The sequence below is a fragment of the Scatophagus argus genome, chromosome 6 (assembly GCF_020382885.2).
Source record: "Scatophagus argus isolate fScaArg1 chromosome 6, fScaArg1.pri, whole genome shotgun sequence".
NCBI classification, from domain to species: Eukaryota; Metazoa; Chordata; class Actinopteri; family Scatophagidae; genus Scatophagus; species Scatophagus argus.
The window spans coordinates 7,654,313-7,681,461 of NC_058498.1; the positions used below are offsets into that span (position 1 = coordinate 7,654,313).

The 27,149-nt window shown below is 43.8% G+C and overlaps 1 protein-coding gene across 3 annotated transcripts in view; it reads left to right on the forward strand.

Moving 5' to 3' along the window:
* Nucleotides 1-27,149, forward strand: part of dennd1b (DENN/MADD domain containing 1B) — a 117,213-nt gene that overhangs the window by 43,970 nt on the left and 46,094 nt on the right. For 2 of the 3 annotated variants that reach the window (XM_046392330.1, XM_046392331.1), the window contains exons 6-10: nt 1,225-1,294; nt 3,080-3,160; nt 17,139-17,192; nt 17,776-17,886; nt 25,416-25,516. In XM_046392330.1, the coding sequence (XP_046248286.1) occupies nt 1,225-1,294; nt 3,080-3,160; nt 17,139-17,192; nt 17,776-17,886; nt 25,416-25,516 (417 nt within the window). Of the gene's footprint in view, nt 1-1,224; nt 1,295-3,079; nt 3,161-4,469; nt 4,530-17,138; nt 17,193-17,775; nt 17,887-25,415; nt 25,517-27,149 lie in introns of all 3 variants that reach the window. The other variant, XM_046392329.1, reaches the window with a different exon arrangement.

A 27,149-nucleotide genomic window follows, 5' to 3' on the forward strand; every position in this document is an offset into this window, starting at 1 on the left:
AGAATCCACTTTTGATCGATTGGCTCATTTGCCCACTAATTTATTTTTCAACCCATGCGTCCAGGCAAGTTAATGAAGCATTAATGGGAGTTTCTGTTTATTTCATTGCAATGCTAAGAAGTCCTTATCTGCAGTCATTATTCATGCAGTGTTCAGAACTGCATGTTAAAACACCATACTAAATAAAAATTCAATACCTTGATAGGACACCATGTTTTTATTATTTGATTGCATAACATTAAATGAACTGAGTCCTCGCAGCTTTTATGCCAAAAGAAAATGTTGGCCATCTTCCACCTAGAAAGCAAGTCGACTTGGCCAAGAAAATGTCAACTTTGTAAAGAAAGCCATGCCACAGATGCTTTTAGCTTATGGTGGGTGTACTTGGTGATTAGCTTTAACACAAACACTGCAGTATAAATTATTATGAGCATGTTAATGAATTTATTTATTTTACAGTAATTGCATAAGGCAAAGATTTTTTTTTCTTTTTTTTTTTTTTTATAAAATGTGAAGGGCATAAAAAGAAGCAGAGCGGGGCCGAAGGAGGAGGAGGTGAAGAAAGGGGCGGGGGAGGCAGGAGGTATCTTGAGCTGCATTTTTGTTAAGCCGTGCATCTGTGAGCAGCATGCTTGTAAACCTTAGCATCCCTCTGCATCACATGAAAGCTGGGGTGGTTCTTTGTTAAAGAATATAAAATGCATGTTTTTTTTCTCTCTTCCACCTTCCCCTCTTTTTGGCTTAAAGAGCAGACATGTCAGGAATGCGTGCCATGCGGAGGGCCATGGGTACCAAGAATGTCATAATAAGGACTAGATAGCATTTGCTTTTTTTCAGTGTAACAATGACTCTGTGTTTTGGAGGAGCTGGAAAGACAATCCGTTGTCAATGCCTTGTATGTACCTGATCTTTAAGTAATAACACACTGACAATAGCCAGGATACACACATGCACAGAAATATTGCCAGACCACACACAACAAACTCAGTGCTCTTTAAATTTGTACTGTCCAGCAGATGGTGAAATTATTTATAGGCATTGTGAAGGCCACAGAAAGAGTCGCAAAACAACTCAAAGAAAAGTTTTCAGGAGGCTGAATGTGTCGACCCTTTTTTGCACTTTTAAATACTCAACTGATCTGCTTTGATTCAACACATGCTGCTTGTCCATTGTAGAAAATGATAACATGTATTAAAACTGTTTCTCTCTCTCTCTCTCTTGCAGTTATCTGCCATGGTTTGAAATCTACTACAAGTTGTTAAATACTCTGGCAGACTACCTATCAAAACAACAGGTAATCATCTCTTTTGAATGTATCAGTAATTTATGATATACATATGCATTAAGACGTAATGTTTGTACATTACATGAAAAATAAGATATGTTGGTTTGATTTGACTGACAAACAAGCACACAGTTTAGTGTTCTTGAATCTGCACTGTGGTAGGAGATTTTCCTCCATTCTGTTCTTGCTCTGCATGCTGCATGTTGTCTTTTGTGTGCAAGTTTTGTTCGCCGTCTTGGGCTCGACTTGGCTCCTGTTGTTAGCAGCAACAATGTTGACATTTCACAGACCAAACGCTGATCTGACACTGGAAGTTATTCCTGATGATTTGCTGGAAAACAAATCGTTAAGAAAAAAAAAAAAAGGAAACCACAAACACACACACTCACACAAACATACACACAAATGTTCACACTTCACTAAAGTCTTTTCCCCTGACTATTCACTGCATTGTACTAGCAAAGGGAGGGAAATGTAAAATATGCAACAAACTCGGGAGATGTGCAGCCTCTAGCGCAGAGGGTGTAGGTGATGTTCCCATGTTTTGACTGAAGAGAGAGGAGGAAGGAAGGGAGGGAGGCAGAGCAAAGGGAGAGATGCAGAGTTCTTCGGGGCCGCTTTCAATTGTCATGTAGTCACTGCTTCTTCCAAGACCCTCCGAGAGCAAGGATCAGGACAGAGAGCCTTGCTAATGTAGACAATCACAAACACGTAAACATTCGACATACACCCACATTTCTGTGATTCAAAGGAATTCAGCGGGAAAGTCTGGTGTAAGAGAGAGAAAGACAAGTAGGACAGGACAGTTTGTGTGTGAGAAAGAGAGAGACAGGAAGATTGCTGGAAATCCTGTGTGACTGAAGTGTTAGTGTGCATGATTTGGTTTCTATTTACCCCGCTGTCCGTTCCAGGCGAGAGGGAGATGTTGACAGACGAGGGAAGACAGAAGAGCGATGAGGGTTTAAGGCGAGGGGTAAATGAACTGTTTCCCCAGGCCGTGTTGCTGACCATGCGTGTGAGCATTGAGCCTCTCATGACAGGAGGCTGTTCGATAGCACACACCCTAACACCCCTCCCTCTCTCCCTCTCTCCCTCCCTCCTTTCTCCTTCTCTTACTGTATATTGCCGCCCATTCCTCTCAAGTTTCTATTTCCCTCCGGCTTGCGCGTACACATACATATATACGCACAAGCACATTTCCTCAAACAAGCAATGGCTCGTATCCAAAGCCGAAGTTCCCTTAGAGGGCAAATGGAAAAAGAGTGGAAAAACAAACAACGACGCCCAGATTCTGTGCTCACATTAGTTACTGAAGTCTAAGTACAAGCTGCAAACTTTTGTCCCCATCAGTTCTCCATTGAGAGGCCCGAGAGTGTAAATAGCAGTCTTGTCCTGGAGCTCATAAATGCTGCAAGAATAATCTGAGAGCCTGTTCTGTGGTCAAGTCGCTCTCTGACGGCTTCTTAAAGCCCCTGTCTTTGGAGCAGGGACCCCTGCTTAATTACTGACAGGCCGCTTTCAGCCGTAAATCAACGCTGCTGGATAATAAGCGTCTGCAGCCCTATGCTCAACCGTCTTTTAACCTCACCATTGCTCGTTAAACATATGTCAGTCGGATGTTTTGGAGCCCTTCAGGCTTCGCTGCAGGATTGCCCTCTGGTCTGCAGCAGTGCCTGTCCCAGCACTGTTGTTAAGATTGACACATAACTCGTGAAATCAACAAAACTCGTAAATAAAATTCATGTGTCCTATGTTTTAATGTCTTTTCTTTTGTTGTTTGTTTTTCTCCCCCAGGAAAATGACTTGAATGACATGCTGAATTCTCTGTATGATCTGCCTGTGCCAAAGCCCTTCACGCCAGTCAACCTGAGTGTGGTAGGTATAGATCTCATATTCCCCCTTATCAGAGGCAAGACAGCTGAGAGTAGAGGTAAAAAAACGAGGGAGAGAGAGAGAGACAGGTAGGCTACTCAAGGAGCGTGTTGCATCATGAAGGAGAGTGCAGAAGAGGAGAGGAGATGATAACAGTTGGCCAAAGTAGTTTAAGATGGAGTGAGAGACACTAAAGACGAATTATACGAGAGAAAAAAGCGGAGACGGAGAGGGAGGAATAATGAGAACTAAAATAAAATTGACTCAAAGGCGAGAGGAGGAGACAAAGATGGCATAACAACAGACAGAAAGAAATAGGGCAGACAGGCAGTCACCGGGAGAGATCGACAAAGTATAGAGGTTGAAATGGACGAGATAAATGAAGGAGCAGGCAGAAAGAGGAGAGCGGGAGGGAGGTTAAGATACACTAGGTAGTACCAGAGAGACACAGAGGACCCGGGACTGACACTCTGTTTGGAGACAAGAAGTGGCGCTAACAGGTTTTAAGTGATAAGCCCAAGCTGGACATGTTTAAGCCTGAAGGGTCCTTCCACAACTCGTCATGTCTCCTGCTTATCACAAACCGAAGTGGCTTAACGAGCCTACGTCCTTCAAAGTTTTATTGTCCCGTGTTTTTGTTAACTCTGACACAATCTGTGTTTCCAGCTCCTACACAAAACACTCACTCTGAAGCTGGTCCCACAAGCCTGGCCGGTATAAGCAAAATGCAATGGCTTTTAGTGGGACTCCTAAACTCATGGTGTTTTGTTCACTAATATGTCTATTTTTTGAGTTATTTAGACGCCACACTGTAATGGGATTAAAAGAGTCTCAGCCTTTGTCCTTGAGGAGCACCCTTTCTCTTTTTTTTTGGCCAATTAAAACAAGGAACTCTGGGTCTTTTCTGAGGTATAGGTCTCAGAGGGATACGCGTCTAATTGCGCAGATGAATTTGCAACATAACCAGACTAATATGAGGTAATCAGTATGTATCTACGAAGGTTAACAAGGTCAGCTGAGACTCCTTGTGATTTATTTTTTCTTTGTGTCAGTTCGCTATCATCTGAATATGTGAGCAAAATCTTTTCATCTGAATCTCAGAGCTTCATTGGAAATGAAGCCCATGGAGAACAGAGGTGATAGCTTCATCTCTTTTCTGGAGAAGCCACTAGTTTGATATTTAATTGATTAAGCAGAATTATTCCCTAAAAGAGTGTTTTTTTGTTTTATCATGGCAGTCAAGAAGAAGGCTCGTTGTCCCCTTTCATGTGTGAACCCTGTTTTGTTCTTTCTCCCTCTCTCATTGTGCAAGAATGAGCAGTTGTATATTGCCACTGGGCAAGTACTGAGAGATCAGCGAAGCAAGGAGCCGGTGAGTTGAGGGGAATGAGTGAACGGCAGCAGCGGGAGGAGGGAAAGAGGCTGCTGTAAAATATGAAACCGCTGCTGCACTAATCGCATGGGAGCCACGGCTTTCCAATTTGGCCAAATAAGCTGCGCTATCTTTTTAAATATAACAAAAACAAACTATCCTGGGCCTTGGTGTGTGTTTCTTCTCCTCTGGAAAACAATCAAACTTTGTAAATGATTAATGCCATTCCACACTGCTATATTCTCTCTCTGAATATCAAAAGTTTTTTTTTCCCCCTCTCTATGTTTAAAGCACAGGCAATTGTGCTCAAAAAATCTCCTTGATGCCTTTCCAGTTAACCCACTTTCAATGTTTTTATATAAACATGTCTTCGAAAGAACAAGAAAAAGGCAGATAAGCAAGCAAACAGCCAGTGAAAGCCTGGGTTGAGTTGAGGAGCGTGGCTTCTGATTATCACAATGCCACGAATTTGTAGTCCAAAGGGGAAACATTATTTAGCGCACAGAGCACAAGAAAAGAAAGAGAAGGAGATATACATTACATTGTAGTTGTTGTACGTGTGGTTGTGGGGGTTGTCCTGTGCCTCTGATGTACTGCCTCAAGTCCCCCATCTTTGATTACAACTTATTTGCTTAGTTACAATTTCTTTTTCATTTCATTTAAATTATTCTGTTATTGGTCTCGCCTTCAGTCGACAGTGAATAAGCCTTTCCTCCCACAAGCACTATTGTTTACACAGATAACTAAGAAGCAAAGATTTTACAATCCACTTGTCCAGTAGTTGATGGATTATAGTGTTCGAATGAGAGTTATATGATCGGAACAAAGATCTGTCTCTTTTTTTTTTTTTTTTTTGGTTTTACAAAAACCTAAAAGTGGCCACTGAAAAGCCCCATTTTAAACTGTGCTAATTAAAAACACTAATATATTACAAGCTAAACAAGGTAAAGATGAGTGAGTTAAAGATAATCATCTGAATTTACAAATTCAACTACGCTTTCCGTCACAAGCATTTTTTGCGTCATTAGACATACATTTATATTTTATGAAGTGGACAGCTAACTGAGAATACCAGCTACTGTTAGCTGTTGCGTAACCACTAGCTATAATGCTAACTAGCCTACATCTGCCTCTCAGCTACAATATAACCGCATGTAACCCTTCTCAAGAAGAAAAGAGAACAGTAATTAAATAATTAGGTATGAAGAGAGGTAGTAGAGTACAATAGCCAGTGATTTCAGAAGTTCTAAGTTCGACTATGGAGCCTAAGGTTGACCAAACGATAACACAGGAACGACACAACTCAGTATTCTCTTTAAGAAACGTATAGCGCTTCCCTATTTATTACAATGTGGGAAGGATAAAACAGATTGAGTACACACAATATTACAATTCTTACCCGGGTAAGTAAAAACCAAAATAAAATATAAAGAAGACTCACAGCTGTGATTTAGAGTTATATTAGAGTTCACAATTTCCAATTTCCCTTGCTTTCAGTCACTTTGAATCAGTTTCAGTTTTAGTTCTGATCAGTCCACAGAGAAAGTGGAGAGAGTCTGTCCTACCGCACCGCTGAAGGCGTGTGTGTGTAATGTAGTGCTGAATTTCGGGCTCTCAATCCTCTGTAGGCGCCGTATCTTTAGTTCCTCTCTGGGCTGTAGCTCGCCATCAACATCTCGATCCGAAGCTCCAACATCCAGGTAGATCAAAGGCTCAAAGGGGTCCAACAAAAAAAACCTGACCTACAGTGAGTGAGGTCAGAATAGTCTTTTAGTTTGTTTTTAGCTTCCAATCATGAATTAAAGAACGTAAATCATGTTAAATCCATTCAATGAATTGTAATATGACATTACAATATCAAAAACAACTTAAAAATCCTCAGAATATCAAAGATAATCTTTGAAAAATCTCTTCAATATAGTACCAAAATATCTCATTCTCGTAGCAATTTGAATACAAAATTATAATAGACACTAGTACATTTTGCGTACCTTCTGCCATGTGATATGTTTAAATCACAAATGGACCATTTCTTCAAGTGCAAAATATTCAAGAGAAAATACAACATTCACATGTAACTCAAAAATTAATGTGCTTAAAATGCATGAATAAAGGTGTTAAATCAACACATTTTACAATTATGCGTGTAACAATTATGCAAACTGACATATTACACAGCACTCAATTAAGTCTGCAGCTTCAAAAATAGCATCTCAGCCAGCACTTCGCCACCAGCCCCAACGCTAGCGGAGTTACATGTGGATTAGCGTTAGCGACTAGCGCTTAGCATGGTAACCGATGCTCACCGATGCGTTTTCCTTTGTGAGGGACGTCAAGTTTCTTCGACGGCACTCTCACAGGTCCAGGCTCCACACGGGTTATCAGTGAGTTTTTAGTTTAATTTTAATTAGTCTCTTCCAGCGTTTATTTCATTAGCTTCACGGGGTAGGTATCGTGCTCAACACGAGGATCGCTCTCTCTCTCTCCGCAGCTCAAGAGGACGTCAACTCCGCTCCGCGCAAAGCAAAAACGAAGCTGTTTCCAGATTGGCTGACGGCACATCTCCAATCTTTCTCCTTCAAAATAAACTTCCTATTTATTTATCATTTTCTCTTCGCAGTTCAGTTGCTTTTAAGACAAACATCAATTTTAAATAATTGTTTTAAACATTAACACACTTCATGAATTATTTTTTAATACAAATTTCACCATTCATGAATTACCTTTTAATTTGAATTTTCACTTTTCTTTAGCAACCATCCCAGTTTTCAGCAACAATGAACTAATAGTTTACTGTTTTTAATGCAGAATTTTAACCTGGGTTACACCCTCCCCTCTTGAACTCATGCACGCCTCTGTGCATGACACTACTGTCTGGTAACAGGATTGAAGGGTGAGTTCAAATTAATCTGTTCGGCTTCCCACAGAACATCAGTAAGGGCCGTGCTCAGGCCTTGCAACAGGGATTGAACAACGGATACCAGAGGGCTGCCGAGGCGTAAATACTGCAGTCGGTCAGGTCTTTCTCTGTCTCTGGTGGAACGTCGTACAGCGCTGTCGCTACTGGTAGCTCCTGAACCATTGTTAATCTCCCTTCCTTTTCTTTCAACAGAGGCATCCCTTTCAGTAGGATCATCTCTGGCGGATACAGGGACATTGGTCGTTAAGTGTTCATTTGATGGTTCTTTAGTCTTCACTTCTGCTTCAGGAACTGTGCGAGGAATAGCAACCGGCAGGTCATCAGGTAAGTTCCCTGCTTCAGTGCTGCTTAAGTCACCGCATGGATTATCAGGTAAGTGATCTTCTGACAAGTTTCTCTCCTCGTCCCCTGGAGAAGAGGGCTCAAGGTGGATGTGTGATCTAGGAATTTCATAGACAGTTGTAAATCTTGCGATTTCCCTGTCAGGCTGCTCTTCGAACCACTCGTATGGGAGATCATCCTCAGAGTTGCACTGATCATTCACATCATCAGACTGCTCGACTGACTTTCGTGTTCGTGGCCTGCGTGGTTTGGGTAAATCTGGCTTTGCAACACTCAGTGGGAGGAACCCGCAGGGAAGCAAGAGATCTCTGTGAAGAGTCCGCAAGGGTCCTTCCTTGTTCTCTGGTCTGAGGGTGTAGACTGGGAGATCCCCGGCTTGCCTTACCACCACATAAACATCCGTCTCCCACTTGTCAGCAAGCTTGTGTTTGCCGCGCAAGCGGACAGCTCTGACCAGCACCCGGTCACCGGTCTCCAACTTAGAGGCAGTAACACGACTGTCAAATCTTGCCTTGTTCCTCGCGGCTATCTTAGCGGCGTTTTGGAAGGCTATCTTGTAACTCTCTTCCAAATGAGACTTTAGTCTTTGAACGTACTGTGAGTGAGACTTGTACTCACCATCCTTCAGAGGTAATCCGAAAGCCAGATCAACAGGTAACCTTGGTTGACGACCGAACATGAGCTCATAAGGACTGAACCCCGTGGCATCGTTCTTTGTACAGTTGTATGCATGTACAAGAGGTTTCACGAAGTTCCGCCACTGTGATTTGTCTTTGTTTTCGAGTGTCCCTAACATACTCAGCAACGTTCTGTTGAAACGTTCAACTGGATTCCCTCTTGGGTGATAGGGTGTCGTACGGATTTTACGGATTCCAGCAATCTTGCAGAGTTCTTTGATCGTCCGTGACTCGAAGTCAGGTCCTTGGTCGCTATGCAACCGTTCTGGAATTCCATAATGGACCATGAAGTTGTCCCAAAGGCACCTGGCGACAGTCTGAGCTTTCTGATTTGGTGTTGGTATGGCGATGGCATACCTCGTGAAGTGATCTGTTATCACCAGGATATCCTTCGTATTGCTTCTGTCAGGCTCAACGGACAAAAAGTCCATACACAGAAGTTCCAAGGGCCTGGTAGATGTTATGTTCACCAGTGGTGCTGCCCTTTCTGGTTGTGCCTTCCTGCGGATGCACCGTTCGCAGGTCTTGACTTTTCTCTCGACATCAGCCGCCATCTTTGGCCAGAAAAATCTAGTCCGTACTAAATCCAGGGTACGTTCAGTACCTAGGTGGCCCATATCATCGTGAAGACTCTGAAGAACAACCGTCCGGAGCTCCCCAGGTAAGACAAGTTGATATGTGACTCTGCCATTGTCCTCACGTCTCCTGTACAGTACTCCATTTTGCATTTTGAGACGATTCCACTCCCGTAGAAGAAAGGGAATGTCAGGAAGTTCTTTTCGGACTGTTGGAGGCAGCTTTTCTCCACTTTCAATTTGAGCAATTACCTCTCGGAGACAGGGGTCAGCTTGCTGTGCGTCTCTGATTTCAGCCTCGGACAGATGAGGGAGACCAGGTAACCCACCGTGCTCGACCACAAAACCGTCTGGCAAGGCCTCAGGAGAGGTTGAAAGAGAATGCACCAGCGCCATGCCTCCATCGTGGTTTCCTCGATCGTCCGGTATGCCACAAACAAGGTGTCTTTCACAGATGGCGTGCACGGTGTCTTGGCTCACACCACTCTCTAGATCAGCCAAATGTGTTCGGGTGAACTGATTGATGCGCTCCTGTTCTTTCTGGGACTTCAGGTCATTTGAGAGCTCCCCATGTGGCCTCCTAGAAAGACCGTCTGCATCAGAATTCAGTTTGCCTGGCCGGTACTGGAGCTTGAAGGAGTAAGTTGAGAGAGCTGACAGCCATCTGTAACTGGTGGCATCCAGTTTGGCACTGGTAAGGACGTATGTCAGGGGGTTACTGTCGGTTATAACAGTGAACTGGTTACCGTACAGGTAATCACAAAATTTTTCTACAACAGCCCACTTTAAAGCTAGAAATTCTAGCTTGTGCGCAGGGTACCGTGATTCGCTGCGCGACAGGCCCCTGCTAGCATATGCAATCACTCGCATGTGACCGTCTTGCTCCTGGTATAGAGCTGCGCCAAGGCCTGTGGTACTGGCATCAGTGTGGATGACATACGGCAACTTGGGGTCGGCGAAGCCCAGAACAGGAGCTGTGGTGAGCTTCTCGATGATGGTGCTAAACGCTAGCTCACAGCTGTCAGTCCAGCGGTCACCAAACGGCTTCTTTGGATCATGGTATTGGTGAGTCTGTATCTTGTGTTTGGTGTTCTTATGCAGTGGGGGATAACCAGATGTCAAGTTAGTGAGGGGTCTAACTATGCTGGAATAGTCTTTTATGAACCGTCTGTAGTACCCCGAAAATCCGAGAAAAGACCGTAGCTGTTTCAGGTCTTGAGGCCTTGGCCACTTTTTCAGGGCTTCCACTTTTCCAGGGTCGGTCCTCACTCCGTCCTGAGAAACAATATGCCCCAGATACTTGACCGACGTTTGGAAAAACTTGCATTTCTCTGGGGAGAGTTTGAGACCAAATTCCCGCAGACGGTTCAAGACCTTCATCAGCCTCACCTCGTGCTCTTCCAATGTCTTAGAAAAGACGATGATGTCATCGAGGAATACAAGAACCTCTTTCAAATTCATATCGCCCATACATTTCTCCATTAGACGTTGGAACGTGCTTGGGGCATTAGTGACACCTTGAGGCATCCGGTTGAATTCCCAGAACCCCATGGGACAGACGAAGGCTGTTTTGGGTTTGTCCACTTCTTCCACCTCTATCTGATAATAACCAGATTTTAGGTCAAGGACTGAAAACCACTTCGACCCATTGAGTGTGGAGAATGCCTCTTCGAGATTTGGAAGGGCGTAAGCATCCTTCACAGTCTGGAGGTTGAGTTTCCTATAATCGATACAGAGGCGGATTTCTCCGTTCTTTTTCCTCACTACAACTATAGGCGATGAGAATGGAGACTCAGATTCTCTGATCACTCCAGCTTGAAGCAGCTCTTGTAGATGCTTACGGACAGCTTCCACGTCATGCGGATGCACAGGGCGGGCTCTGTGCTTGAAAGGCGTCTCGTCTGAGAGCTTGATTCTGTGCTTGACTTGGTCAGTCCTACCGAAGTCAAGGTCATTCTGTGCGAAAACTTCAGGCATGCTGTTCAGTCTTTGCGTGATATACTCTTTCCACTCAGCAGGAGCAGGAGAATCACTGAAGTTGAATGTGAAGTTCGACTTCGGGGAAGAGTCTGATCTTGGGGTACATACACTATGCTCTTTTGAGAGGACTTTCTGAAAGGCACTGATTTCACCAATGATACACCTCTGAGGTATGATAACATCATGTTCTGACTCATTGGTAAGTACCACTGGGACTTTGCCCGGCCGTTCGGTGGGCAAATCAACGAGACAGGTTTTCACCAGCAAACCCCCTGGCAACGAAGACGAGGAAGGGTGCTCCAGGACTGCTGATTTCTCAGTAGTGAGTCCATTGACTGCAACACAGCCTTCAAGGACCACGGTTTGGCCAGCTGGGACCAACTGGGGGCCTTTACCATACATCTTCACCAGGCCGAGGTTACCATCCTTACTCTGTTGCCGTCTGAGTTCAAGGACTTTGAGCACTGCCTTATAGCCATGAGCTGTCGGCTGGTGTGCTACAGGAACAGCGTCACAGTATGTCTCATATAGAACATCGAGCGTGTTGGTACCTATCAACACAAGTGAGTCAGAAACAGCATGAACATCCGGAACCACCAAAGCGAGTGTGGGCACCTCAATTTCCACTCCCAAAAACTCTTTGGGAAAAGTGACACTCAGCTCAATGTATCCCAGGTAAGGTACACACTGACCGTTGGCTCCTTGTACTTCTAGTAAGTCAAACAAAGGTTTGATCTCGTGTTTGGGGAGGTGTTGCCGATAGAATGACTGAGGCACTGTTGTGACCTGAGAGCCTGTGTCTAGTAGGGAGGTTGTGGGGGCCCCTCCCACTTCCACCCGTGCTGTGCTCTTTGTACCTACTAAGCCTCTCGGAAGCTTGAATGAGTGCCCCCTTGTGTGAGACTGCTTTAGTAGAGCACGTTGTTTGGCAGTAACCCTTAGTTTGGGTTCGGTGGGACTAGATTGGGATGCATCAGTTCTTGTCTGTCCCGCAACAGGAACTGAGCTCAGTTTAAAGGAGAGCTAGGAGTGTTCTCTGCATCCCACAACTGTTGTCGTTGTTTAAGTTCCTTTCTTTTTGCCGCTACCATGGCAGGGTTAGCGTCTGACTCACAGGTGGCAACAATGTGCCCATCCTCCCCACAGCGGAAACAGTACCAAGGCTTTGGCTTGGAAGTTGCACTCCTACAAGAAGGTAGGTTGGTTTCTGTGGTTGCATGGTCAGGTTTTTGTGTTTCTGTTAGTTTCACTGTTTCTTTTCTAGATGATGCCATCTTCTTCTTTTTCGTGAGGGATGTTAGCTGACTTTTCAGGTCTGCAACCTGCTTCCTTAGATCATGTATGCTACTAGCATCAGACTTGGCTTGGGTCTCACCACAATTACACATAGTTTGCATATGGGACATAACTTTCTGTTTTGTAGTACCCAAGTGTTGTTTCATTCTCAAGACCTTGGCTTCTTGCTTATCTTCCTCAGTGCGTAAAAGCACTAAAAGCTCGGCAAATGATGGAGGGTTCTGTTTTTTGTGTTCTAGGTGGAGGTCAGCAAGCAGAACATTGTCCCAGCAACCTCTGCAAAACTGTCGGATTAGGTGTCTATCTACATCCTGTGCTGGGACACCCTCCCTGCGCACAGCGTTACCCAGAGCGACCTGAAGGCGCTGCAAATAGGTAGATGGTTTTTCTCCAGAGTCCTGAAATGTGTTCATGAACCGTACAAACAGTTCTTCCCCATCTTCCACTGTGGCAAATGCAGAGTCTAACAATTGCAAGTAGGTCGTGGGAGGTGCTTCAGGACCAAGATGCCTAACGACATCAGAAGCTGGAACAAGAAGACTCTCAAGAATCTTTCGAGTTTTCTCAAGGTCTGAGACAGAAGCATCTTTCATCATCAAATCAACATGGGACCTCCAAGTATCGTAATCGACCTCACTGTGCGGTCGAGGGGTCTTCCCAGAGAAGCCTCTCAACCTCAGGGTAGAATGAGAGTGGGAAGGTCTATCCTCACTCCTCACGATATGCTCCACCACTATCTTTTGCACCTCAGGTGGGTTGAGCTCACTGGGGCTCAGAGTCATGGGTGTCTTTGGGCTGAATGAGGGAGCAGCAGTTCTCTGATTAGCATCTGAGACACCAAGCTTGATAAAAGGGGGAAGATCAACCAGCTGTTGCAATGGGGCGTCATGCTGGTCGGGCTCTGCAGCCTGCTCGACTTCTCTTAGGTGTTGGGAGGAAGCAACATGCTCACTTGATCCAGCACCCTCAATAGACTCCTCTATTTGGGACATTGCCTCCTTTAACACCTCCTCAAAATCCTTTCCACTGAGCTTGGCTATTCCTTTGAGCTTGCCAAGGTAAGTTTGGGTGACATTGCCCCCTACCTGTTGTGTGTAGATACTTGCCAAGGCTTGGACCTGGTACGTGACATCAGGACTGCCTGGAACCGTGTGATCATACGGCAAGAGGGGTTCTAAGGCCTGTACGGCAGTGCCGTGGTTATACTCTACAATCAAGTTCGCATGGAACTCTGTAGTCGGGTCATCAATCTTTACAGTCCTACTAATTGAACCATATCTTTTCAAAAAGTCAAGAATGTCTTCATCTTTCTCTGATCCTGTCAACCCACTCACTAAAACTGCATTTGGAACTTTGATACTCAATTTATCAATAATATCCATTTTCTAATGGTGCGTGTTATCATCAAATAAGGATTAAAAGTTTGTTCCAGGTGATCGTTTGGCAATGCACTAGGCTCCTGGCTGGCTCGCCACTTTTTACATGTAACCCTTCTCAAGAAGAAAAGAGAACAGTAATTAAATAATTAGGTATGAAGAGAGGTAGTAGAGTACAATAGCCAGTGATTTCAGAAGTTCTAAGTTCGACTATGGAGCCTAAGGTTGACCAAACGATAACACAGGAACGACACAACTCAGTATTCTCTTTAAGAAACGTATAGCGCTTCCCTATTTATTACAATGTGGGAAGGATAAAACAGATTGAGTACACACAATATTACAATTCTTACCCGGGTAAGTAAAAACCAAAATAAAATATAAAGAAGACTCACAGCTGTGATTTAGAGTTATATTAGAGTTCACAATTTCCAATTTCCCTTGCTTTCAGTCACTTTGAATCAGTTTCAGTTTTAGTTCTGATCAGTCCACAGAGAAAGTGGAGAGAGTCTGTCCTACCGCACCGCTGAAGGCGTGTGTGTGTAATGTAGTGCTGAATTTCGGGCTCTCAATCCTCTGTAGGCGCCGTATCTTTAGTTCCTCTCTGGGCTGTAGCTCGCCATCAACATCTCGATCCGAAGCTCCAACATCCAGGTAGATCAAAGGCTCAAAGGGGTCCAACAAAAAAAACCTGACCTACAGTGAGTGAGGTCAGAATAGTCTTTTAGTTTGTTTTTAGCTTCCAATCATGAATTAAAGAACGTAAATCATGTTAAATCCATTCAATGAATTGTAATATGACATTACAATATCAAAAACAACTTAAAAATCCTCAGAATATCAAAGATAATCTTTGAAAAATCTCTTCAATATAGTACCAAAATATCTCATTCTCGTAGCAATTTGAATACAAAATTATAATAGACACTAGTACATTTTGCGTACCTTCTGCCATGTGATATGTTTAAATCACAAATGGACCATTTCTTCAAGTGCAAAATATTCAAGAGAAAATACAACATTCACATGTAACTCAAAAATTAATGTGCTTAAAATGCATGAATAAAGGTGTTAAATCAACACATTTTACAATTATGCGTGTAACAATTATGCAAACTGACATATTACACAGCACTCAATTAAGTCTGCAGCTTCAAAAATAGCATCTCAGCCAGCACTTCGCCACCAGCCCCAACGCTAGCGGAGTTACATGTGGATTAGCGTTAGCGACTAGCGCTTAGCATGGTAACCGATGCTCACCGATGCGTTTTCCTTTGTGAGGGACGTCAAGTTTCTTCGACGGCACTCTCACAGGTCCAGGCTCCACACGGGTTATCAGTGAGTTTTTAGTTTAATTTTAATTAGTCTCTTCCAGCGTTTATTTCATTAGCTTCACGGGGTAGGTATCGTGCTCAACACGAGGATCGCTCTCTCTCTCTCCGCAGCTCAAGAGGACGTCAACTCCGCTCCGCGCAAAGCAAAAACGAAGCTGTTTCCAGATTGGCTGACGGCACATCTCCAATCTTTCTCCTTCAAAATAAACTTCCTATTTATTTATCATTTTCTCTTCGCAGTTCAGTTGCTTTTAAGACAAACATCAATTTTAAATAATTGTTTTAAACATTAACACACTTCATGAATTATTTTTTAATACAAATTTCACCATTCATGAATTACCTTTTAATTTGAATTTTCACTTTTCTTTAGCAACCATCCCAGTTTTCAGCAACAATGAACTAATAGTTTACTGTTTTTAATGCAGAATTTTAACCTGGGTTACACGCAGACACAGAGTTTCCTTAAATAGAAAGAAAATGTGTTGCAGTGCATCAGAATTCACGCTTGTCACCAGCCAACATGCAGGAATCAGAATAAGAACCTTAACAACACTAAATATGACTTTGCTGTTTGCGTTTGTACGTCGTTGTAGGACAGGAAAGCCTGGCAGGTTTGTGTCTGTGTTGTTTCCTGGCAAAAAGTGGACCTTAGTGTAAACAATTTGTTGGCTTCTGTTGGAAATGTTTAATATGCCAGAAACAACATTTTGGCATTTTAGTATCAGGCGCCAGAACTATAACGAGCAGCAGCACTTTATGTCGTGAGATGTGCTCACGGCTAAACGTTATAGTTATTGGACCGTGTTGAATCAGTGTTTAAGGTTAACCCAGCTTAGTCCAAGGTGGCACAGAATCAATTCGGATTGTTTGGACTGGCATCATTTCACATCAACACAAATGTCCATGACTCTACTTGACACTTTTTTTTTTATATTCCACATTTCTACTCTCTCTGATGGGCTTTCTCTCTTCTCTTGTCTTCTCTATAATCAGAGACATTTGTCTTTCGTGGTTGTGGTATTTCTGCTGGGGTTGCTGATTTTGAATGTTGAATGTGAATTATGTTTGCATGATCTAAGATGTCATGTTACGTGGTCTGTAATGTATTACTGCTAAGTTATCTTCTATTTATTTAGAGATTTATTTGGCAGATCCTTTGTTGGTATTTGTTATTTCTTCCATTCAAAATGTATATTGTTTCTTAATTAGATCTTGAATGTAACGTCTTTTTATATTGCAGTGCATTGTTCAGGTGTTGGATGTCACAAAAGGCCATAAATTAAATAAACTTTTCAAATATTATGATATTATTCATATAATAATGTGGAAACCCAGAATGTGTATTAGCCTGACATGATTTGTTAAAGGGTTCGCATAATAAGTCAACAGTTCGTTGCAGGTTTAAACACTGTGAAGCCTTAGAAGACTAAATCACCTTCAATGTTGTGCTCTAATATTTCACTTAAAGCAACATGAGAGAATCTACTGTAGAGGTTCAGTGGATTTAAGCAACAGATGGTCGAGGGAAGGCCAAGGGAAGCACAGGTGCACTAAGGATACAGCAGAGAGTGTGTGTGAAACACAGTAGTGTGTTTCAGTTGGTGGTTTGTCTACCTGTCTCCAAACAGCACCTCTCTCAGGCCCCCTTTGATCTGAACACTGAACCTGCCCTGCTCTCCCAAAGTGAGACAGGCAGCCTTGTGATCCTTTAAACAACCTGCGAGTGTGTGTGTGTGTGTGTGAGTGTGGACGCACACGTGTGCTCCTGCGCACGCATACTTTTGTCTGTGTGTTGGTGCTCTGCAGGCCTATTTAATGCTTAAATAAAGACTCAGTTTTCCACCGGAGACATCACCCCAGTCTGTGTCTTTGGGGAACTGAGCTGCTACTGAGCTCTTTCTGTTCTGTAGGCCTGATAAAAGCATCGCCACAGTTCAGACACCAGCTCAGCAATTCATATAGACAGAGCTGAAGATGAGCCATAAATCATAGAACAAAGTGAACGGCCTTTCCCCCTCCTCTTCCCCTTATTCTCTTCTGTGTGAGTGGTATGCTTCACTTGTGACCCTCTCTCTTTTCTCTCCTGCATGTTTGTGTTTTGTGCAGCACTCCTACTTCATCGCCCCGGATATCAATGGACTGCCGACTATCCCTGAGAGTGTAAGTATTCATGGTAAAAAGAAAAGAAAAGAGACAGAAGGAGATAAAGAGAGAGCCCCCTCTTCTGGAAACATGTCTGCCTTTAATCGTTTTTAATCAGATACACTTGTCACCTTTTGAAATTATTGCATCATCCTCTTGTTTCGGTTCTGTCTCCTGCGGTGCTTGTACTTTTAATGTTGAAGTGCAGTGATTGCTGTGGGTATTACAGGATTCAAACTGAACACATGTTCTTTGTTGATTTTGTATTCAAATTGTAGCTCAAGTCGAGCATCCCAAGTTACGCCAGATGAAAACAGTCAGTCCGATAAAGTTAAACAGCACTGATTGATTCATCATCTGTTTTCCAAACATGACACATCTGATGTTTAAATCCTGTAGTTCTTATCCATTTATTTTTACTGCAAAATAATATGTGCAGAGATCAAACTCCAAGTCCTTTTGCAGCCAGTACTGTATGTCTCCCTTTATTGTGCGCTCTGGCACTCTCACAGTGTGTAGCATTGACACTTCACTGTAAGCAACTTGTGTGAGGACAGTTTGTTATGTACCTGCACATCCCTCTCCTCCTGTCTGTCTCCAGAGGAACCTGACAGAGTACTTCGTGGCCGTGGACGTCAACAACATGCTCCAGCTCTACGCCAGTATGCTGCACGAACGCCGCATCATCATTACCTCAAGCAAGCTTAGCACTGTGAGTCCGTTCCCTCCAAGTCATCCTCTCCACTGCAGTCAGTTATCGGCTTTGCCCTGTGAGGCACAAGACTGAAAAATAGGTTAGAAATCAGATCAAACTCTGCAAGCTGTTGAAGGATGAGTTTTCTAAACGTTTAATGAAAGTTAAGCTTTTCCTTCCTTAAGTGTTCAACGTTGTGTTTTCTGGGTGTCATATTACTGTAGGATTCTTTTGGATTATCTCACTTAACATCCAAAGAAATTATACCAAGAAATTTCGCTAATTTGCAGTCATAGCGTCCCGCTTACTATTTTTAGCTTCACATCAAATTCAGATGCCGATTTGCCCTCTTAATAAAGTATATATCTCAAATATTGGGACTGTTTCCTAGATTGAACATGAATCTCTTCATCAATATTCCAGCAGGATATCAAACCTTAAATAGCAGGATGAGAATATTTATTTGACATGGCTACGCTACTTCTAAAGAGAGAATTGGACTGATCTGTCTGCCCCCTCCCGGACCTTCTTTGCCACGGCGTCCTGCAGTCAGACAGCCGCACTATTGCCACGCTCTGACAAGCTGTGAAATCCACACTGAAGCTGGATTATATTTGACTTTTTGTCTTACAACTGCAACATATTAATGGCCAGAAAGCCCTAAATAATTCGTTATTGCATGTCTTAACTCTCCCGTATGATTTAAAGTCCCTCCTGTCTGTCTGTCTGTATGAGGGAGGAAATTTCTCTGTGTCTGTCTCCCCCTCTGCCCGTTATCTTTGTAGCTGATGAGGCAGAGCCAAATGTTTATGACAGATGAGATGGGAGAGGGAAGTGATGTCATCCCAAGTTCATATCTGTATCTGTAGTGGAGCTGGTCCTGCCTTGGTATCTACAAGGCTGCAGAACAGCCGGAGGGGCCTGTGGTGGTGATGGGTGCCGGAGGGAGCGGCACACAAGGTCTCCCTAAGGAACTATAATCAGGAAGAGCTGTAAAAAATTATCCACCCCTCAGAGAGTTTCACCTGTCTTCCCTCAGCTCCTGAGACCAACAGCAGCTCAGCTTAGGGTCTTGGTTGCACACAGAACTGTGACACAAGAGTCTCACGATGTAAATTATCAGACTCGGAGGCGCAGGAACGGGGGGTGAAGGTGATTTTTCCCTGTGATTTACAGTTTTCTGCAGCTCGGAGACTAATCTTGGCTTGTTTTTCTTTAACAAATTTATGCTGACAGGATTTTTTAAGAGCTTCCGCATCAGACCTTTGCCTCTGTAAGCCTTTTATCCTCTGCAATCCTTCATCCACTCATCTGTCTATCCATCCGTCTTCCTCAGGGAGAGGTGTTTTGGTTTGTAGCGATGTATGTCAGGCACTGTAGTACAAAAGTATTTTTCACATCTCCGCTGGGATTACTCTTGGGCTTGATGTTATTACTGCTCCTGTGATGCGTTATTTTTTGCTGTTGTGTAGGTTGACCTCCTAGTTCAAGCGGAAATGTCTGCCGTGATTCTTGAAGTCAACTCTCTGAGTATATATATACTTAACTGCCAAAAGCCCAGCTCATTATCCGTGCCACTGTCTTGTGATCAAATATCGTAAAGGCTGGGAAATATATAATTAATGTCAGGAGTTTGGGGAAAAAAAAAAAACAGTTTGTTTAAGTGTGAGAGTTTTAGCAGTCACTGCATGGACGGGTATTAATGCTATAGTCTGCTTGCCACAGATAGAGGATGTATGAGAGACAGTATTGTTAGTAACATCGTTAGTACCATCCAGCTGCTTTTCACCACCTCCGCCTGTCCAGCCTCTCAGCCAAGCAAAGAGAAACAGGGAAAAGAAAGTGTAAAGAGAGAGAGAACACACACACACACACACACACACACACACACACACACACACACACACTCACTACATTTATTCAGCCTGCTCTAGGTGCTGCCTGTGTTAAAACCCATGGTGAACCCAGTGTGTCAGTCTGTCGGTACATGGCTGGCGCGTCTCGCAAGCAGCCAACAGCAAAGGAATAAATCATGATCTTACAACAATGCGTCAGTTGACTTATTACTGTTTTGTGACCGGAGGTGAATGGTACCACTGTTTTTAAAGGCCGTTCGGCAGTGGCGCAGGGGCGGGAGCCAGCCGAGCGTGCAGCCTTGTCATAGGGCCGTATAATAGGGCTGCATCGGCCCTTCCTCTAACTAGTCAGTTGGGAGGACCCCCACCACCATCGCCCCACCACCCTCCGTGTCTTTCATCTGTCGAGGCCCCCCAGCTCTCGAGCCCAGCCTCTGCCCTGCCTATCGCCCAAACTCACACAGCCCGGCCTCGGCACCGGCTGACAGCAGCCCTCTCATCAGCCTGTCAGGCCTATGCTAACAAGGAGCTATCCATCCGCCATGCCCTAGAGTGCCAGCTGTCTCCCTGTTTCCTGCCTTTTCCTCTGTTGTTCTTCCCCTCTCTTTCCCCGACTTCTCTCTATCTGTTTCCCTACTTTTCTCTCCGTCTTAGTTATTCTTCCTCACTGACATATTATTTTCTGTCCACCTGTCTCTCACTCACCCTGGCTACACCTCTCTCGCTCTCTCTCTCTATCTCTCTCCGACTTTACCTCCCTGTTCCTGGGTGTCTTAATGCGTCTCTGTTGTCGGGCATCTGCAGAACATTGGGACACCCCCAACCCCCCACTTCCCTCCTTCCCCTCAATAGATTTATCTCAACCCCATGCCATGTGTCTGACTTAACATGTTTGTTGTGCTGCTGTGACCGTGTATGTGCATATGCGCATGTTGTGGGTGTTTGTGTCTCTTTTGCATGCATCTGTTTGTGTGTCCTCTGCGTTCACAGGTGTTTGCACCTTATGTCTTGTGTCTTTCTGCGAGAGAGTCAGTGACTGCGTGTGCATGTGTGGGAGGCCCCGGCGTAAGCTGTTACCCGTGTCGTCCTGTGTGCCCTCTTTCTCTCTGTCCCTGTGCCACCTACTTGCTTGTGGCACACCTGTGCTGTGCCGGGCCTGACACCGGCGTTTGTCAACAGAGGGAGAAGCACAGCGCGGGTAATTGGTGCAGGGAAGTGCAGAGGGAAAGGCTTAACACAGCCATGAACCAACAGGAGAAACAAGGGAGACGTGGACAAACGGACAGCAGGGGGAAAATGGAATAAGAAATGAGGAATAGGAATGAAAATGAGGCCGGGAGAGGAGAAGAGAGGGTTGAATTTGGAGAGTGCATAGGGACAGAGTAGGAAGGAAAGGCTGGTGTAGGGGAAATGAGTGTGTGAGGCTGGTGTGAAGAGAGATCGACTCTGTTGATACCATTCCTTCTGTTAAATTGAATCACAATGCCTGCAGCAGAAGCAGCTTCTTGTCTCTCAGTGTGTACGCAGAGGAAATGGTGTTCTGAGTACAGTAAAATGGCTAAATCTACACTAGTGTTTAATATGTGAAAGAGGTACATGTGGGCCCCAAGAGTAGCATTATCTCCTTTTTCTGTCTGTGTTTTAATTCAGGATGTCCAGCTGCTCAGGTAAATAGGAATGATGTGCTTGGGAACACGGTGCTTACTGACAAAGTCTGCAGAGGTCAGAGTTGAGAAGATCTGAGGTCTCTGTGGGTTCAGCTCTTAAAGGAAACTTCTCCGTCAAGGACAGGCTCATTTGAATGGGGTCATGTTGGAGCACAGAGAGCTGTAATTGTGGGTCTGTGTGTCATAATTTAGCTTTTTGGTTAATTTTCTGCAGCAAAATAAACATGCTGGCTAAATCCCTATTCCATACTACATATCAGCTCCATTCAGGTTTTAAGCATGTGGTGTGTTCACAGTGCAAAAGCGACACAGTGAAGTATATCAAACAAATGTGCATACAAAAGCAACCGCTTGATTTTTGAGTGTGCTGCTCATGGATATGATTGTCCCACAATGCAAGGCTCAGAGGAAATGAGGAGTAGCTGCTCACAGCTGGAAAACATTAACACAAATTTTTGATGGTGAAAGAGCTTTGTGAACACAGCAGAAAACAAAAAATAACTATTAAAAACATTTTGATGTCTGTTTGTGAAGTAAAACTGGTGACATTTCCAGTAGCGGCTTGATTGACATCACAAGGATTGTTTCATTTCCTGCGTGTTTGAAGTGCTTGTTGTTTTGTATACTCACTCCAAAAACTGTACACTAAGACATTTACTGTGTAGCACTTAATTCCAGCATGTAGTTTGGAAAGAGACACAGCAGTTGACTCACATCCAAACCACATTATTGACAAAACTCATGTGTGACCTCCTCACTTAGGTTTACCTACTTCAAAGTTACAATGCAAATTGTCTTGCATTTTCTACCTAATCCTCTCCCTCTTCTTATCCTACTTTCACCTCCTCCTCCTCCTCCTCCTCTCCATCTCTTTATGTCTCCCTGTCTCTCTCATTTTATCTGTGTCCTTTAGTCCCAATGAATGGACCTGGGAAATCCAGTGTTAGTGTGAACACTTTCTGTCTCTGCAACGGCGCACTAAGAAAGCTCTCAGGGCAAAACCAAAGACCTTGGCTGCTTTTTGAAGCAGGCTGTCGCTGTATAATCGGTTAGCTTCTCTCAGAGGAAGGGGCAACACACACACACACACACACACACAGTGAGAGAGGCAGGCAGCCCCTCATTACTGGGCAGAGCCCTGGTCCCTGAGGACTGGACCCAGCACCTAATCCTGTATTTGTTCTTGGGGACTGTATCTGTGATTCTCCATTGAATGGAATATTAAGCACCCAGGTCTTTTGTGGAGCGTGTAAGCCATTTGGCTCCACTCATCTATTATTTATCAGCCTGGCAAATATTTTATCAGCCTTAGCCTCTCATGACCCACTCTCATGTGGAACCCCCCCCCACACCCACACCCTCCTGCCCGCCCATAAATGAAGAAAAAAAAGTGGTACAATTCCTCTTTTTTTCCCCACTTATCCTCCTTTTACTTTTTGCCTCATTCGTTCTAAAACCTGAACAAGGACACAGAGATTTGTATTCAGCTGAATTAGAGAAGCAAATATGTGAGCTATTCCTCTGGAGTTCCCTCCAACTTGCCTTATCTCAGGCACACTGCCACCTCCATCGCTTTGGAGATACCAAGTAAAAGAAAACAGAAATCTAAATTTGCTTTATAAATCATTATCTTAGTTTCAGTGAACACACCCCCCACCCCAGCCAACTCCTCAAAGCCATCCACCCATCCTGAGAAGAAGAGAAGCAGAGAGAAAGAGAGAGACTCCTGTTTTCCCTTTCAACCTCAGAGTAAATCATGCCAGTTGGGGGGCTCACCTTGAGGCCTGGTGGAGATAATTGGAGTTGGTTAGCGAGGTGTTCTGTGCCATTACCTCCTGGTACCGGCGAATGGCTGGGGCTTGTCTCGCACTCCCCGAGGAGGAATACACTCGCCTGTTGGCTCTCCTTTTAGAGCGTGCATGCGTGCGCATGTGACACATGCACGTATGTGTGTATGTATATCAGCCAGAGCTGGAATGCCGACCCCTCTTCATCACAGTTTAATAGCCCCTTAGCGTCATCGCTTTGGAAAAGGGATAAGGGTGTGATAGTTTTGATAGAAGCTCTTCCACCGAGTGCTTCACTTTCACACATTAATATTCATAGCATTGATTTATTTTCAGAATTAACAAAAAACAAACTGTTTGCCAGGGAATTAATCCTGACAGGAGCGTGGCATTGTTGTGTTTTATTTGAAGACGGCAGGCAGCGGAAATATGCATATGCAGATACACAGAGCAAGACACCAATTAAATGTTGATTAAGTCCTAACTATTGTGGGACTGTCTGTATGTGAGACAAAAAAAAAAAAATCATTGCTTTTTTCCAGCCGATATGAAAAATGAATGCAGCTAAAACAAACACGGAGGGAGGGAGGCACACGGACGCACACGCAGAGACACACGCAGACACTCGTACTTTTTTTGTTGTAAGCTTTTCAGATGTCCGGGCTTGATGTTTGGGTGGATGCAGAGGGTGGGGCCCTCGTTCTCTGGCAGCGGTGGTTTTCAGCCTCGTTTTCAAGCTCGCCTGCTTTTGGCTGGTCAATTGTGACACTGTGTGTGTCAGTGAGCAGGGGGTCTCCTGGTAGTTGTGTGTGTGTGTGTGTGTGTGTGTGTGTGTGCGCGTGTGTGTGTCCCCTTCACACATTGACTGTGAAGCTGCAGCAGTATAACAGCGGCTGCTGCTCCGGGGTCCCGGCGGTATTGGCCTAGCCCGCAGTCTCTCTTGGCTAACTCATGTTTCATTCTTTGGCAATTTGCCCTAATGAAGTCCCGCAGGAGCCCCTCAGACCTCTGTTCTCTTTCCATATTTAATCATGTTATTTTAATCTGGGGGATGAGCTAACGCCTCTTTCTCCTGCCGTGTCTGTGTGTCTCTGCGTGTGTGTGTGCTGCAGGTCATTACTATAGCTGCGTTTTCATGAGATGAGATGTCAAGAGGGGGATGCGGGCTTTAAGACAATGGGAGACAATGACTTTAATTTTATGTGTAATGTTGGTTTGACAATGTAGGGAGCTCCTTTGAAAGCAAATGTCATCTTCATGTGATTGCTTCTCATTATTTGTTAAAAAGGAGGTTATTTTCTTTTTAATTTGTAGGTCATGTAGTTGGGGTAATTTTGATTTTTATGCTTACTGTCAGCACTGTTTTGGGCTCAACACAATTTGAAAAGCAGTTAATAATGAAGACTGGACTTTTATTTTGTTGTTAATTTTTGGGTTCAAAACAGGTTAGAATATGTGTTTTAATCTTTTTTCTTAATGCCTGGTGTGATAGTAACAGTAGTTCCTGCAGTAATGACCTACCACAAATGAATCAATACGGTGGAAAGGCTGGTTTCATGTTCTCTGCGTGTAAAGCAAGTGTTGTCTTTCCTCGTGTCAGTCTTCTCAATACTTTTCTTTTCACCTCCTCATCAATCTTTTCGTCCTCTGCTGTGTTTCTGTCATGAGTTTAAGACAAGTGGTTGATCTCCAGCCTTCAGTCTGTTCTCCTCTTCCTCCAACAATAGCTTGCAGATTGTGTTTTCATCACAGCAGCACCAGACATGTCAGTGTACCATGTTATTTCTGAAGGATTTTGTCAGTGAGCAAGATTAAAGGCTAACCCGATGAAATCAAACACACAGAACATCGACACATCAACACAAAGCACCATCAACTTGATCAAACCTCTAGATTAGAAACGGGATATTGTTTGCAGGGGTGTAGAGCTGTGGTTTTTTACACTTTCATTTATAGACTTTAGCAGTGTATGAATTTGATTAAATAAGTTACGGAAATGTGCTGGAGAGAAGAGAGGATGAGCAGTAAGTTGAGCTCAGTTATTTTCTTATTTCTTTTTTTTTTCTTTCCTTGTTGCAATTGAAAGCACACAAAGTTATCGGTTTAGTACACAAAAAAAGGAAAGAAAACAAAAATATGTCATGGAAGGGTAATCTTGTCTGTACTTTTCTTAGTGTTTTGCGTTGCCTCGGAAAGTTGTGTTGACACCGTCCTCTCGCTCCCCCCTCTCTCTGTAGTTAACTGCATGTGTCCACGGTGCGGCTGCTCTGCTCTTTCCGATGTACTGGCAGCACATCTTCATCCCAGTGCTGCCCCCGCATCTTCTGGACTACTGCTGGTAAGATGGACCACCTCTGAAACACACACACATACACACACACACACACACACACACACACACACACACACCATCAGGGTCATCATGATAAGTGTTTGCACCTCCCTCCTTTTCTCTCCTGCCTCTTTCTTTCCTTCGTTCTCACACACACACACACACACACACACACACACACACACCTGACACGTAGATCCGTAAACACACACCACGCCATGTGTGCTGGTCATACGCCGAGCTCTGCTGCTTAAAACTCCAGTGTAAAAGTGCAAGACACACGTGTTCACACCTTCTCTCACTTGTTCTTCGAGTTGTTCTCACGATTCCTCTCGTGGCCCTTCAACATAATGAACGGCCTGGATCACCTCGCTTCATATTTCATGCCAGGGCCTGCGCCACAGTTGCATATTAGCCCTCTCAGGGGTTCATTACCACCCATCCAACGCACATCCAACACATCTGAGTGGATTCCACTGGAGCTGAATGGACAGAGGAGGGTACAGCTCGTCTGAAAATCTACATGTGTTCAGGTCAACTGCACATATAACAGAAAAAAATAAGCACTAAGTGAGGAAGTCGTCATCTTTTATAAAAGAAGCTGCTTTTTGTTGAATCAGTGCTGATAGCTCATACAGTACAGTGCTTCACCATAAGGGACACATCAGCTTCAAAAAGCTATTCATCACTGACAGTAAAATGCGATTTTCAACACTCTGTGAAGACTCATCATTAGCTTATTTAATCACAGGGGTGTCCTCCATGCGCCGGTTAGATAGCTAAATTATGTTAGATGCTCTGCATGCATGCGTCTGTGTAAATTTTGATGAAAGTCGGTGCTGTATATTCATGAAACAGAGAAGACAGTGGCCAAAGCGCAGAGCTACAGGCTTGCTGTTTGTTTTGCTGCTGCTTTAAGTTGATTACAAGCCTGTGGCTTCTGAATCATTCTGGCCAGGAATACACTGACCCAAAGCTATTCGATTATTGCTGCCTCTGTAAACCCCATCATAAAAATGGTTTCTATTATTTGACTGTTTTTGTTGATTTTATTCATCATGGTGAATGGGAAACATACTCTATGATTCAACCTTTCCTTACCACTAACTTACAATATGAAGATAAATGTCACATAAAATGAAAATGACATGATAATAACCATGCAAAGCATATTTTTGTAGGAAAAACTTTAACACTTCCTCCCTTCCCTTTCTCATAAGTGTTCCAAGTCTTTCTATACCTCGCGAATCTACCATCTTGTTAGAGGAAAACCATTAGATATTCTGCACAAGCATTTGTTGTTAATGTTGTTTTTACTCTGATGATAAATAGTGGTACCACTAACAGCTGCAGCATTGGTGTTCCCAGTCCCCTGTAATGTGTTTCCATTTAAATTAATGCTGACTGATAGTTGAGTTTGGCAATTTTAAAGATTTTAGGAAAAGGTGAAACTCTTTTTTGTTTACCTGGTTAATAACTAAAAAAGCAAGTCCTGTGGCATCGGATGAGTTTGCTTGTCCCGTTACAAACGCCAGTCAGTCTAATGTTATTTTCCATTTTCGGAGTCGTGGTGGTTCTTGGAAAAATAATTTTTAAGTCTGATTTTCAGCCAGTGGCCCTGTATGTAATTAAGTAAAAA